Raw genomic sequence first — 15920 nt, forward strand, 5'->3', positions numbered from 1 at the left:
GAAAATAGGGAAAATTTTCGAAAATCCGTCGGCAGGGTTAGGGCGAGAATTGGTCAAAATTTCGACGCCTTGACGAAAAATGGGTAATAAAAATCCCAATTTTTCTGTCGAAAGTTCGTCGAAAGCATCTTCCCTATTTCTGGTCGACAAGTTGCCTTATTTTTTCCCAATATTAAAGGAAATGGAGGAAGGAAAAATTTCGACAGACTGTCGACATCCAATTCCCTATTGTGAAGAGGGTCGAAACTTTTTCGAAATATTTTCCACTTGGGCTGTCCAATTTTTTTAATTAAAAATAGGGCAGAAATTGGGCTGATTGATAGGGAAATATTCCGAATATATTTCGAAAGATGATTTCCTTCCAAAATAGGGCACCTACTTTCGACATATTTTGGAAATTATTTCGAAATAGGGCAGCATTTGGGAAAATAGGTCTCGTTGGGTTAATCACGATTTTAAAAAATCGAATTCACCATGGAGACCAGCAAAATCTTCCAAGGGCTAAAATCGGGTTGAATAAATGGTTTGAGAACTTTTTGTGCGAAATTCTTAGACCTTTGTTTATGAATTGATTTCTCCAGACATTTGAAATCAAATATCGCGAAAATTTCAAAAAGAAATTTCTTGGGCACATCAGGGTTAAGAAAACCAACAAAATATTCGATGACAAAAATAAAATAACAAAGTTTTACATTAAAGTATATAAATGTATATTAAAATTTTACAAAAATCTATTAGTTTGTGGCTTTTTCAAACACCATAATTTACAATAAAATAGTAAATATTGACAAATTTTAACCTTAACAATTTTTTCTACTAAACTCTACTCGTAACGAATCTGTTCACGTCAGAATAAATTTATCAATTTAATAACAAAAATTACCCTCTTCTCGTCAATTTTTTTTCCTCATTTCACATCTACTATATTTTCTAAAGTAAAATCTATCACAAGGCAAAAAAAAAACATTTAGATTTCAACAGAAGAAAAAAAATACGCATAATTTTCTTTTAACTAAATCCCTCTACTATGTGACCATTTTATTTATTTAACATAATTAACGCAACTCTCGTTCACATAAACAATTTGTTGCTTTTTTCTTTTTTATCTAAATAAACATTCTATAACAAAAGTAAATCCATCGTACAATTTTTCTTTTACAAATTGTACTTACTAAACAGCTTCTTCATTACCTCTCCAGAAAAAAATGTATTTTTGTTTGAATTCTAGTGAGACGCACATGATTCTTTGCTACACATTTAAAAAAAAACGTAATGAAATGGAATGGAACCAAATTTAAATAATAATTATGTTAAAATTCGAACATATTATATTCCATAATTAGCTCCAAACATCCGCTGAATATCTCTTTTGTGCTTCCATCTTCTTCAAATATTGCTGCGCTTCGCTCTCTGATAGATTTCCTTTGGTTTGGATGACATTCAGTAGAATATTACGTACATCGAGCGCCATATTTTTAGCATCACTGCAAAAATGGAGAGAAAATAATTAAATTTTGTATTAAATCTTGAAAAAAATCTTCTTTTATCAATCTGGTAATACATGTTAATTACATGGCTTAACATAAATAATTTTATAGCTCACAGATGTTCCTTAAAAAACTCATTAAAAAAACCTTTGCAGAAAAGGTAACACCTGTGTTATGGATACAAATTGTCAACCAAATTATCATATTAAATTTTTTGATAGATGTACTTTTAAAGAAATCAGACAATTAAGCGACCATTCCTCTTAAATTTTCTTCAAATTATGATAATAACTTTATTTTGAAGAAATATTTCCGTTTATGGGATATTTTTACGATTTTCTCTGAACTCTCAAGCATCCATAACTTTTTAAATGATAAAACTTTAGTTGAATAAACTACTCACCCGCATATGTAAACGTGTCCTTTCTTCTCTCCAATTACATCCCACACCTTATCGCTATCCTCCTGTAGTAAATGTGTAACGTAAACTTTCTTTTCTTGCTCCCTAGAGAAGGCCACACGAAGTTGCAGAGAGCCTTTGTTGACAAATTCATTAAGTTCCTGGAAGAAAAAAAATTAATCATTTTAATGGCAAATTAAATTAATTTTCTTCCCAAACTTACCTCTTCATAGAGGAAATCTTCTGCCTTCTTACGGCAACCAAAATATAAAATAGTATCTCCTACATTTTGTCCTTCCCGCCGACAATTATCCCTTTCTTGTATAAAACCACGGAAGGGTGCTAGACCCGTTCCGGGGCCTATCATAATAATGGGAATTTCGGGTTTTGTCGGTAGACGGAATTGACTCTTTCGAATAAATATTGGCACACGCGGTAGTGGATCACCTTCTGGACGCTGAGCTGCCAAGAAGTTAGTGGCAACACCCTTATTGACGCGCCCTGTGGCTGTTTCATATTTGACTAGAACAGCTGTTATATGCACTGTTTGCGGATACAACTGTTCGTAAAAAAAAAATCATTTAAATCTTCTAATAATTAAAATGAAAACTTTATGAGAAAAATACCTTCGATGAGGAAGATATCGAATAGTATCGTGGCTGCAGTCGAGGTAGAATTTCACAAACATGATCAATAGGTGGACGACATGATGGTGTATCCTCTAGAATGTGTACAATATTCCTAGTGGCATCCTGCACCCACGATTGATACTTTGCCTTCCCTTCGGCCGTTGTGGAAGACAAGAAACGAAGGAATTCCTTATCCTTCTCATCTGAGCAATATTCCGCCAATTCTTTGAGAATGTGCGTTCGTGGAATTGCAGTAATTTCCAAGTAATGCGTCAAAGCCGTGCGGTATGTTGTAGGACAAGGGAATGGATGCTTCTTGCTACTCTCAGTGTCCGTATTAATGAGAGAGAATACTTGATCCAGATCTGCCTTGCACAGCTCACCCAAACGCTCAACAAGAGAACTATCATTCACTGCATACATGGCCAAATGATCTCCAGCTTCGTAGCGCATCTTTGATCCCTCAATATCGAATTCAACATGCATACACGACCGCCCACCGCCCTTGTGGAGCTCCCTGTTAATGCGAATTGGTGCTAAATATGGGTTCTTTGCATCGAAAGGCGGTCTCTGATTCTGCAGGGAGTGTAGCCGAGCAACTTCACCGCAGTAAATGCGGTCTGGAGTCACATCGGGCTGTTCAAGGAGGCGATACTGACGCACAAGAATATCCTCGCCTGTACTCTCAATGCCAAAGTAATCGCAAACTACTGGCCAGAAACGATCTTTCCATGTAATAAAGTCATCTTCAATGCTTGAAAGAAACAAATAAAAATAATTTAAAATAGAAGAACTTCTTGGAGAGTAAATTAAGCTAATTTAATTTACTTTGCATCATCATCTCCGAGGCCACACTCGAACACCCTCGTGGCACCAAGTTCCTCCAGACGTTTGTCAACATAAATAGCCACCTTATTGTAGTGCTCGTAGGTTTTATTTCCCAAACCAAAGACCTGAAAATAAAAGCAAAATTAAAACAATGAAAAAAAAAATTAAATCCCCAAGAAAAAATACATAGCAGTGACGTTTAAAGATGCTCCCGGACAGAGAATTAGCGTTCCGGCAACAAACTTTTATGAATGACCTCAATATCATCGTAAAGTGGGTATGAATGAAAAATTCCAATTAGTCTCCACACCAGCATGTAGATTAATTTAATAAGATAACTAATTATTTTGAAGGTTTCTACACTAAACGTTACTTCTAATACTAAATATTATCAAGACAATTAACGTGGAATAATTAATTTAATTGCAGAAAAACTTTATTTTAATTCTCACTACACCTTCCGGAGAGAAGAAGAGGTTATGTTATGCAAGAGAGAGATTTAGCTCATTTCAAAAATTGCCGTTTATCATATTTTGGCGCTGTTGGTTAATGAGGAACTGAGACAAAGGTATATTGCACGTGCCATCTCAACTCAATTTTCTCCCTCGCACGCCTCTATATCTGTTTCGCTTGGAAGAAATGTTTTTCGCAATTTTCTCGCATTTTCCACGAGATTTTCCAGCAAAATTGCTCCCATTATTTTTAGAGAAACTCCGTGGTGGTCACTGGAGCGCTCCCAAATATTTTTAGATCCCCAAAAATGTATTTTTTGTCTTTAAATTAGGAAAAGTGTTGACCACATTCAAATAAAACGGTTGTTCAACGGCGGTTTCTTTTTTTTTAATTCGGAAAAATCATGAATTTCGTGAAGATTTTATTTATTTCTTACGCAAATTATGGATCATTTTTAAGGACACGCTCTGTAAAAACGATTTTGCTTTATCTCAACTTCTGGAAACATACTTTTTTTTAATGATTTAATTAAAATTTTAATGTTAAGATCGCAAAAGAACTCAACATTTTATTGAGGCTAAATCTTATTCAAAGTTTTTATTATGGCGTTTTTTATCATATTTAAATAATTCTAACAAATTCTGTAAATCGAATTTAGGAAAAATAATTTGTTGGGACTTTAAAAAATATTTGTTTTTAATAAAAAATGAGAAATATTTTTCTTTTTAAGTTTCTACTAAAACTTTGAGTTGACAGAATTTCCTTTTTTGGTAATTTAAGATTTCAAAAACTATATAAATACTTTCCTATATTAATTCAGTAAGAAACGAAATGAGGAAAATTAAATTCAAGAATCTTTGAAGAGCTAAATGTAATTAGAAATTTCATTAATCTATCAAATACATTAATTATTCTATATGTTTAGATAAAACTCTACATAAATGAATAGAATAAACACAGATTAATATGAAGTATGCATCATAGTTGAAGAGCGTGAATTCTGTTATGTATTGCACGTGAAATCTATGTATACACAACAATCTATGTGATTAGATAAGACATGGCGATGACCACGACACGATCAAGACCCTGTAGTTCCGCATGATAAAGTGACCAATTAAAATGAATCATCTGTCTCCATTATAGAAAATTTAAAATAACGTTTAACAACCTAAACAAAAAGACATTTAAATTTATGCAAAATTCATGGAATTAGTCTTTCTAAAAAACTGTGGGAGGAAACGTTCAACAGAGAACAAGAAAATTCTAGCTAGCCTTAGTAACAAAGTTCTTTTTTTAGCCTAAATACCTATTCATTTTATTGCTATTCCGTCTAGCTTCTGTGAATCTAAAAATAAATTAAATTTTATTAAATTGTAGAAAAGTTTTATATGAACGAAACCTATTTCTTTTCTAACATCCTGCAACATAGTTCTTTTTGTATTGTTAAAATTTAAATTTAAAAAAAAATCCAGGTACACCGTAAACGGATTCAAATCAAAAAACGGTATATTTGTGTTTTAATGAAAACCACTTTTCCCACTTTTCCATAAAGAACAACTTTCTTACAAACTCATGGACACGCGGTGACCACTATAATGTATGCCAGCTGTTGGCGAAGCAAGAAAAACGGCCAAGAGCAAATGAAAGGAAGTAGAAACGTGACGTTAATGATTTCCTATAGAATACGGTAAAAAGTGATAAATTGCGGAAAATTCCCTACAATGCATACGCGCGTAAGCAAAATAGTATGAGATTTTAAATGAAAATAAAATAAAATATCTCCCTAAATGAAATAATTTCACAATCATTCGATTTTCTATTTAGGACAGAACCAGTTTAGCTGTTTAGCAAGTTAATATACGTGACACCACTCGGATACGACGAAGCATATACAACACAAAATAACTTTGCAATGGAAATGAAATTCAATTTGAAACTTACGGCATAATTAAGCCCGGTCAAGTCCACATCCCCATTTTTAATCCATTCGTAGAATTCCATAGCATTGTCAGTTGGATCTCCTTCACCGTATGTTGCCAGACAGAAGACAGCTAGAGAATTGTCTATTGTTTTGAGATTTAAAAGTTCCTCCATGTCACACTCTTCAGGATCAGCCACCATGCCTTTCAATTGATAGCGCATACCCTCCTTGGCTAAGCGCCCCGCAAATTCCTCAGCTGTCCCAGTCTGTGATCCATAGAAGACAACTAAACTCCTTCCAGATGCTTTTAGTTTCTTTATGAAGGAATTCTCAGCCATAGTCATGGTGTTGACTGTTGTGGGTCTGCAAACCAAAAGAAATTTAATGAGTTTAAAGTTTTTCTTTTAATTACTAATAAAATTTTAATTAAAACTTACTGAATTGAATATGATCGTGCAGAATTAGATTCATTGTTGCTCTTTTTATTTTTTAGTAACCACCAAGCTGCGGCTGCTATCAAAATAACGAGCAAAACAATATCCAATGGTCCAAGAAATGGCTCAGACTCTGTCACCTCAATTTGCTCTGATTCTATCGATTCCATTTTTTCTGTGGAAAATAATTTGAAAATAAAAAAGAAAATTAATAATTTTGTTAAAAAGAATAAAAGTCCTTCATTAAATCCTTAATAAAAAAAATTTCTTAATGCCTTTCTGTATGTTTTGAAATATCTGGGATGAGTTTCGTAGATAAAATTAATTATAATTTACCCCTCACATGCCGACAAGTGAAATCTACAGAGAACAACCAAAAACACCATTGCCGCAATCAATTTTTTCTTACATCATTATGAAATGTTTGTGACCCTGAGGAACACATTTTGGCAAAAAAGGCTCATATTTCTAGTTCGATAATATACATACATAAGGCAAAATGATAATCTTTATATAAAATATGTAGTAGGTATGTATAATACATAAAGGTGTGTAGAAGTAGGCAAGAGCATTAATCAACACACAAACACGCGTGAATTTTATATGCTATACATATTACGCAATATAAATCATAACAAAACGAAAAATTCCGGATGATGGTCAAATTGAAAAATAACACTCTTTGAATATAACAACTTAAATTATTTAAATTACACTCCATCATAGTGATTCGACTAGTCGCGTCTTCTTAGTGTGTGGATAACATTTCTGGTGGAAACACAGACATGAGCTTGTCATGAAGTTGCCCATCAACCGCGTAATAAACTCGGAAAAACCTACGTCTTTCGCATTGAGATATGACACGGCAAAAGATCACTTGAGCACGTCAGAGTCTGCTGAAACTCTTCGATATATTGTGTAAAAAAGAAATGAATGTATTATGTATTTACCTAATACACCAAGCTAATATAAATAAGAAAATCCACTTTCTATGGGTCTTAACAATTTTATCGTTAAAACTAAAAAGAATGCTAGAAGAAGCTTGTTCACACAACATATAACTTGTTTTACTGGAAATGAATTTTCTTCGGTACTTCACTACGAAGATGGAGTTTTTTTTACTTCTTTTTTTTTAATCACAAACTACAAACTAGCAGTTCAAGTATATAAGCATTGGTTATCTCTCGTGGTGAAAGTATGTACATTTATGTATGAAAACGAGACGATACTTCAATATTACAAATTACGCCACAGTCATCGATATTTCATTATCTTGTGCTAACAGACTGATCAGACATTTAAAATGAAAAAATAATAAACATAACGAAAAAGATTCACACGCAAAAATCTTTTTTTTTCTACATACATTCTGAATGGTCTCACTGAAGGTCGTTAGAACACAAATGGTGATGTAGCAACGGAATAATATACATGAGCAACAGTCCTATATAGTAAACTGTACATATACTTATTATCTAATACATGGATAGTGACGCTAACTTACATGAAATTATTGCAACTATTCTACTCGAGCTTTTTTATTTTCTTACACACATTATTTACTCTTTATCGTGTTTATCAATATTTACCTAAAGAAACCATATGGTCATGCTTACGGACACATTTGTCTCTAACAAAATCACACTTATCTATAGATGAATGACACGTTCTTTTGTCGTAGTAACAAAAATCGCAAATTAACCATCCTCACCACCCGGGTAAATAGGAAAATTTACAAATCACTTCTCTCTAATACGCGCAGTAATTTCAAGCTTAACTTCTCAATTCTAATTAAAGTTTAATCATTGAATGTTTAAATTGAGCATTTTTTTCACACTTCCACAATATTCCCATCGCAGGTGACACCCGTTTTCCCGCAGACATGACCTTGGTTAGTAGAATAATGGGGAACTTCCTTTATTCCGGAAGCATCTCAGTCAGACGGTAATTGTCACTGATCTTTGCATAGTTCTCTTCAATATTCTCTATAAATCTTGTTTTACACTCTATAATAAATTATTCTTCATTACCTACCTTACCTACTAACTAGCTAGAATGTGGAAAGAATCACCCTGTATTTAACTACGTGACTAATATACCTGCGCTATTATTTAATTCATCTGTAGAATAGAAATTAGACTATGATGATGCGATGAATATGTAAATATTAGTGATTTATAATGTTCAAAATAGTTGTAGAATTACGTGAGACCTAACTGATTCAATGATTTAAATTGAATGGTTTTGAGTCAGAAGAAGTCTAGTCTTTTTAAGAAATCTTTTGAAAGAATTTTTTTTATTTAGATCGGAAAAACTGTTTTAGAGCTATCTAGCTAAGTTCGAGCCGATATTTAAGTTATCGACCAATGAGGTTGCACAGATGACAGGCTATTAGAATTTCAACCGTTAATATAAAACAGTAGCAATTCTTGTTTTAAATCAATAAATTCTGTTCTAATTATTGAGAAAAATTCATTATTAAATTCGGACTAGTGCGTTTCTAAAGCCAGCTTTTTAGAGCAGTGCTAAATTTGTTTAGTGCAGGCTCTTTTAAAACTTGAAAAAATTAAGCTCAGCCTAAAAAACTTAGACCCAGGTAAATAAATTAGATCTCTAGCACTTTGACAATTAAGTTTTTATGTTACCGGTTTGAGTAGGGATAGATGGTTTAATTCAAACCTCTGAGTGATTTTTTTACCTATTTTTTAGGAGATTAAATAGACTCTAAAATTGTAGAGAAATCATGAATATTGATTTGTATTTAATACCGTATTAGACCGTCCTCTATCAGAATTGAAGACGAAAAGGTGCCCTTTAAAGGCTTTGAGACTTTAATAATACGTCTGTGTCTTGTATGCAAAACCTCATCACTTAAAAGCATTCAATCTGTGTAAAACTAAACAATCATAATCTTTCTAAAATCAAGGAATGCATCATTCCTATGATTAACCATAGATACGGTAATTAAATTAACGTGGATCATTCCTAGAAAATACTTAACTTACACTGTCTGTAGATATATTAGATAACTAAGATCATAGTATATTATTATTCTTTACCATCAGACGACAATGGTACAGCAATTCGCGCAATTCTTTATATTTTTATGTAGGTCATCATATAAAATAAAAATCTATTGGGTCATTTTATATTTACTCAGACTGCTTTTTCTTACATTTCAGTTTTTAGCTGTGTTTCTTTCAGACACAGCTTTTGTGTACCGAGCAAAATCGAAAGTCGTCAGATCGGGCTCAAACTTGGGATGAGCACGAATTAGGGTCCCCACATTCCAAAAAACGTATGCGCCAAAAAATTTTTTTTCCGGCCGGCCGTCCGTCCGGCCGGCCGGCCGGAACCTATCGCCTAATTGCGAGAGAACGGTGATAGATAGAGACTTGCGGTAAACGGCAAAGTTTATATATCGACTGGAAGACATCCGATTATGATGTCAAATTTTACCCCCCACCCCCCCGTCCGCCATTTTGAATAACCTCAAAATTTTGTTTTCGCTATATCTCAGCCGCTATTACAGCTAGAGGGCTGAAATTTTGATATGTTGTAGGGGCCATCAAGAGCTTTCCAACGATACCTCATTTTCGAAAATCGGTCAAGCCGTTTAGTCAATATGGCCGCCACAATTTTTCATCGAAAATCGACCATAACTCGAAAACGGCTTGACCGATTATGATCAACCCGGGGTCAAATGAAAGATCTCAACAAACCCAACAACTCTCTAGAACATCCGAAGTTTCAAAAGTGACCGCTAGAGGGCCAAAAATCAAAAACAAAATTTTTGATGAGTTTTCGATGAATATCTCGAAAACGCCATTATCGATTTGCTTCATTTTTTGATATGTTATAGCTGACTATATTATCTAGCTCCATGCCAAAAATGAAGAAAATCTATGTCGCCGTTCTCGAGATATAGCCTTCCAAAGTTGGCATGTCATATCTCGGGTTCTACAAGTCCGATCTTGATCAACTCAAGCGCAAATGAAAGGTTTCGAGAAACCCTACAAATGTCTAGAACATTGCAACTTCGAGAAATGTCCGCAAGAGGCGCTAAAGTCAAAAACAAAGTTTTCGAAAATTTCGAACTCGAATTTTTCGAAAATGGCGACATAAATTTTTTTCATTTTTCGATATGTTATAGCTGACTTCAAGATCTTTCAAACAAAAAAAAATTTATGAAAATCTATGGATCCGTTCCCGAGATATGGCGTTTTAAAGATTTCTTGGGAGATGACTTTTCAACTTTTTCCGACTTTGCGTGTACCTATTTAAATTAATTCGCGTTCTAGTTTGCTCTCACAAAATTGGTACACTAAAAGAAACACAGCTCTCGTAAGCTTGGTCAGCTTACCCGTACATTTCATAATGGATTTTTGAGGTTAAAATTGTGCGTAAATATAAGATGACCCAAAATATATAGTACAAAAAAATAGGTTAAACAGGTAACTGCATAAAATTTAATCGACTAACTTTTCTAGACCTTATTTTTCACTCATACAATGTAAGAAGAATTTGTTTCGTGCCGGAGATAATCTTATACATTTTTCATATGTGAAAAATTTTTAATGCAATTCAATGCAAAAACTGAATTTGAAATTATACAAATAAAATATATGGTTAGTATATACTTATCTATATCTATCGTCTCACACACTATCTTATTGTACGCAATTTGCAATTTGCGCAAAGTGCACAAGGAAGTGAATACTTCACACATGCATTGCATGGTATATATTTACCTATCTATCTATATAGTATGTATGTATATAATTACAATCAACCGTTAACATACTCCACTGTGTATACATATTTTGCAAATGTATTTAATTGTTACTATACTTCTTATCTCAATTTAAAGAGACGTGTTTAGTAGATTCCAATGTCATTTTGAAAATTAATAATAATATCTAATATTAATTAAAGGAACAAACAGTAATGGCCACTAACTATTACACGGTGAGCATCATTGAGCTTTGAACAAAATGAACCTTTTCCTATTTCATGTAGTTAATATAAGAAATCTAAAAAGATCTTGATATCCTGGTTTTTTTTCAATTCTTCAAAAAAACGACCAGTGTGATATAGCATTAGAACTTCCTTTAAATTCTTTTACAAACCTACTATTACAACACCCACAACATGCGGTTTAATCATAGTAAGAATTAATGATAAGGAGAAAAGTATTGTGGAATTTTTAAATACTATGCATGATTATCAAAATTATTGGTTCCCATTGTACACGAATTTTTTCATATAACGAATAAAAATTCATCAGAAAATAAAATTCGGGTTTAAAAATAAAATTGAGGAAGTGAAAAAGAAAATCACAAATCTCTTGAAGGTCAATATTCACCAAGAAAAATGTTAGGAATTACGGGCATTATGATTACACAGAGTGACGTTAGTCTATTCGTGGAGTAAAAATAAAATTAACCACACGCAGCAAATGGTAAAAATTTGGGAGATTTTTTTATCCATCTGTGTGCGACGAAATAGTCTACTACACTACACATTCAATGCTACATTTTCTCATTGGAATAAGGCCAATTGTCCAGAGGAGTTATACATATAAAATTAAAATTTTTAATTCAACCTCTTACATAAGGATTTAGAAAGCTTTTTATTCTTCTGCCAGCAGCGAGTTGCCACTCTGATATACCATCACACATGGAGCCCAATACTGATGTTCATAAATTTTTAATATTTGTGTATGCCTAACACATATACCTAACAAAATCAATGGTACTACGTACATACCACATTGTAATACGAGGGTCAAAATTATTTAACCTCTATCCCCACATTTTCGCATTTTGTGGAAAAAAAAGTGTCATATCATCATGAATAAAAAGTCAGACACGACAGGAAAATGCATTTTATACCTATAGTATGTATGATGAATGTATACATATATCGGCACATTAATATAACTTACTTTATTCGCGAACGGATAACTGGTTTATTAATATTTCTTCTTCTCTTTTTTTTCCAGAAACTTTCACGACAGTGAAATCACTTGCAACAGGTCGTTTGGAATTAAATAAATTTCGGGTTTTTCAGTAACAATTTATATGCAAAAATGCTTCTTTTCTTTTCTTTTAATTGCTGTCAGCAACAGTCATAACTTTTTTTTATTGCAATATTTTTGATAAAATTTCTTTCTTTATAAAAACACTCAAACGACGTATCACTGAACAATAATCTTTCGTGCAGACAGGGCCTCTATATATAGGAAAATTTTTTCGAAAAAATTGCTTCACTGAGAATCAGACACTCAGATTATATTTCCTAGTCGCTTTTTGAGATAACAAACACTTCTTCATGACACATAATACTCTCAGGTGCGGTGCGACTGCTCGCGACTGTATTCACGGAATAAATGAAGAACTTGAATATAAGCGAGTGGAATCGTAAGAAATGAAGCAGATTAATAAAATTTATGTTATTCACGCACACATGTAAATGTATCGAATACCAGTGAATGCAGGCCCCCGGGCAGACGAGAGTGAATGCCATTAAACAATATTGAAAGATTTAATTATTTTGAATATTTTGGATATTTTTAGGGATTCTGATACCTAACTTTATAACAAAATTTTTTTTTAAATTGCTATCTGTTAATTTCAATACATCAAACAGATTTTATGCTAGAATTCAAAATGACGACTTGTTATGTTGTTTATGATCTTAGAGGTGTTGCAACTGCTTAAAATTTTAATATATTTGTAACTACTAGGTATTAATAATTATGATTAAAATCGTAAAAGGAAACGCTCGCTACTTTTTTCTCCCAACTCTGTATCAAATTTCATCGCAATCGGTCAAGCCGTTTGGTAAAAAAGGCATCGTTAATTCGAACAGAGTAAAAAAATAAATCATTTATAACTAACATTTTATTAAAAATCTTTCTATATGATAAAGAAAGGATTTCGTTCCTGTTCAGCTATGCATTTCTAAAATAAATTTAATTTAAAACATAAATTTTATGCTTTTTTGACTATTTTTGAAATTGGCGCCATTTTTGGTACTATTTCCTCAAGAGAAAATGAGATGGATGCATTTCACCGCTATCCGTCTCCCTCACACTATCAGTTTTTCGCAATTTTCTCGCGTTTTCCGCCAAATTTCCTAGCGAAATTACGTTTTTTGTGACCAGGGAAACACTTTTGAATTTTTGGCATCAAAAATTCCAAAAGTCACGAAAATCCATTTCCGGGAAAAAAAGTGCGTGTAAAATCCCCAACCGTCAAAATTTTCAAGTTTGTAACCCAACCGTCAAAATTTCCGCGGGCCCCAAATTCCGCACAAAGCGGCTTCCCAGGGCCGTGGGAGCACCCGTAAGTGCCCCAGGAGTCCCAAAAATGCGTTTTATACCCAAAAATTTGGGGAAAAACAAGGAAAATCGCATTTTTGGAAAAACAAAATAAAAGTTCGTTAAAGTTCAAATTTTAATATTTGGACCAGACGTTATATGGCGCCTGTTTAGTTGGTTGAAGAGAGAATGAGACGTGCACTCCGTCGAGTTGCGCCCCCATGTTTTTACTGAAGCTCCCCGGGACCCCCATGAGCCACCCGTCAACTTTTGACGCCCCAAAAATGAGTTTTTTCCAGAAAAATTAATTTTTTAAAAATTTTCCGCTCAAGTTCCACACGTTCCACAAAAAAACAGAGTGAGACGAAGATATTTTTCCTCATGCCATCTCGTTAAAAATAAATAAAAAAAATTGACCACATCCAAATGAGACGAACTATCGTCATGTGATGACGTTTCATGAGACTTGCATGGCGTAATAATTTCTCAATGAAGTAAAATACTACGGAAAAACAGGATGGAAATGCGAGAATTTGATTACTTACCACGTTATTATTGTTCAGAAATAACAATTGTTGCAAACAATTTAATTAAAATCCTTTTAAAAGGCACACTTTTGGTCAAAAAACTTGTACGAAATCTTTGATTTCAACTAGTGATGTCACAACAATTTGACGTTCACAAACTGATGTAAGAGAGAGAAGAATGCATAATCTGTCATCTGTCTCGCTCACTCTACTTGTTTTACGCAATTTTCTCGTGTTTTCCGGTGTTTTTCCGGGAAAGAATCGATGTTTTGGGGTCAAATTGCGCAATTGCGTTGAATGGCGCGGAAAAATTCAAGGATATTCGTTCATATGAGAAAAGTGTGTAAGAAAAACCTTTCACTTACTATTTACGCGATGCATTTGTTTTAAACCTTTCAAAGTCCATTTTTGTTTTCCCACTTTTCTCAAAAAAAAATGCGGAAAAGCAGCAAAATTTCACCGGAAATAGCATCATAATAAACAGAAAAGAGAAAAATAGGTATCCAGACAGAAAATTTGTGAATTTTTGAACAAAGAAAAAGTAATTTTCATATTAAAAAATTTCCGTTAAAATATACGATTTCCCGCGAGAAAAATTCCGGAAGGTTTTCTTCTTGATTGCGTTTTCACCGGAAAATGCCTAGAAAACCCAAAAAATTGTAAATTTTTAAAGAAAAAAAAAATAAAATATTTTTTGCAACTTTCCATTTCATTTATTCTTTACAATAAAATTGAAAATGACAAAGATTAAAGATTTTTTTTGTTTTATTAAAAAGAATTAATTCATGAATGGTGATAACTTGTTTTCAGCTGAATTTAAAAAATATGTAATAAGCTTAAATTCTTAAACAATTTGCATTTTTAATAGTTTTGATGGGAGGCACAAAACGCAATGCATTTTTTTATAAATTTAAATCTCTGTTATTTCATAGTACGATGTTTTCTTTACTGTAATAATATGTCCTTATATAATTTGAAGTTAGTGAGATATTATAAATTTATAAAGACACAATAAATCTTTGAAACTAAATATATAATAGTTTGTGAGAGAAATTATTTGGAGGTATAATTTTCATTTCAGGATATTTGTTTTTTTTTTTCATTAAAAGAAAATTCATTTTTCGACTGATAAATGATGAGTTTGGAGATTTTGTTGATAATTAGGCTGTATCGTGGATGTTGAGGCGAAAGATGTCGTGAGCACAGTAAAATGAATTAGCCACTGGTTTCAGCACAAATATTTGGTTGTAGGCATGTGGGGGATCATCGTCGCACTGTCAAGAAAATAAAGAAGGGCTTAGCAAAATAAAGAGTCATTGTCAGGACGAATAAAAAGTTACCTGAAGGCGCCCCAGGACATTTATAAGGACTCCACCGTCAAACATTGGCTGGGAATCTACTGATGTTATGATTCGATTAATTTTCTGAAATGCTAAGCTCTGCAAAAGGAAACAATGAATCATCAATGTATTTTTGGCAAATACACTCAATGCACACTCACCTGTAATTTCTCAATAATCTTCAATGAGCCCTGAATTTGTTGCCCCTCGAAGGTCATGAAGGAAGTCTCCACCTGCGAAGAAGAAGAAGAAGAAGAGTCAAAATACGGGAATGCCACAATTGAGGTTATGTCCAAAGTCCTTTACGAAAATTTCTTTCAAATAAACCTCAATACGCGAATATTTCTAATTTAAAATGCAAATTAAAGTCTGTATTGAGTGCTATTAGTGAATTTTGCAGTCCCTCTTTGTTTTTTGCCCCATTTTTTCACTCACATTGTAGAAATTGGCTAATCCGGATCGCGTACTGGGATTGTCGAAAAGTAGGTAGTACTGTTGCACGAATCCTTTCCCAATTTCTTCATATTGTGGATTGAGAGCCATTCTCCTAGCTAAATGATTATAATATTCACTT

The 15920-nt window shown here is 33.1% G+C and overlaps 2 protein-coding genes across 5 annotated transcripts; both read right to left on the minus strand.

Moving 5' to 3' along the window:
- Positions 1-686: 686 nt before the first annotated feature.
- On the minus strand, positions 687-14166 carry LOC129786003 (NADPH--cytochrome P450 reductase-like). 4 transcript variants are annotated; one of them, XM_055820755.1, is made up of 8 exons: positions 14025-14166; positions 6159-6330; positions 5742-6084; positions 3345-3469; positions 2514-3270; positions 2111-2446; positions 1891-2048; positions 687-1484 (listed from the first exon to the last, which is right to left on the minus strand). In XM_055820755.1, the coding sequence occupies exons 2-8, from the start codon at positions 6323-6325 to the stop codon at positions 1340-1342; spliced, it is 2031 nt and encodes a 676-aa protein (XP_055676730.1). In that variant the 5' UTR covers positions 6326-6330; positions 14025-14166; the 3' UTR covers positions 687-1339. The 4 variants fall into 4 exon arrangements, with proteins under 4 accessions (XP_055676730.1, XP_055676729.1, XP_055676731.1 ...); XM_055820754.1 differs by lacking the exon at positions 14025-14166 and adding an exon at positions 12103-12572; XM_055820756.1 differs by lacking the exon at positions 14025-14166 and adding an exon at positions 12099-12556.
- A 528-nt stretch (positions 14167-14694) lies between these two features.
- Positions 14695-15907, minus strand: LOC129786180 (probable nuclear transport factor 2). Its single transcript, XM_055821028.1, has 4 exons — positions 15782-15907; positions 15508-15579; positions 15347-15445; positions 14695-15280 (listed from the first exon to the last, which is right to left on the minus strand). The coding sequence occupies exons 1-4, from the start codon at positions 15887-15889 to the stop codon at positions 15167-15169; spliced, it is 393 nt and encodes a 130-aa protein (XP_055677003.1). The 5' UTR covers positions 15890-15907; the 3' UTR covers positions 14695-15166.
- Positions 15908-15920: the final 13 nt, after the last annotated feature.

Source organism: Lutzomyia longipalpis, chromosome 1 (assembly GCF_024334085.1).
Source record: "Lutzomyia longipalpis isolate SR_M1_2022 chromosome 1, ASM2433408v1".
Lineage (NCBI taxonomy): Eukaryota > Metazoa > Arthropoda > Insecta > Diptera > Psychodidae > Lutzomyia > Lutzomyia longipalpis.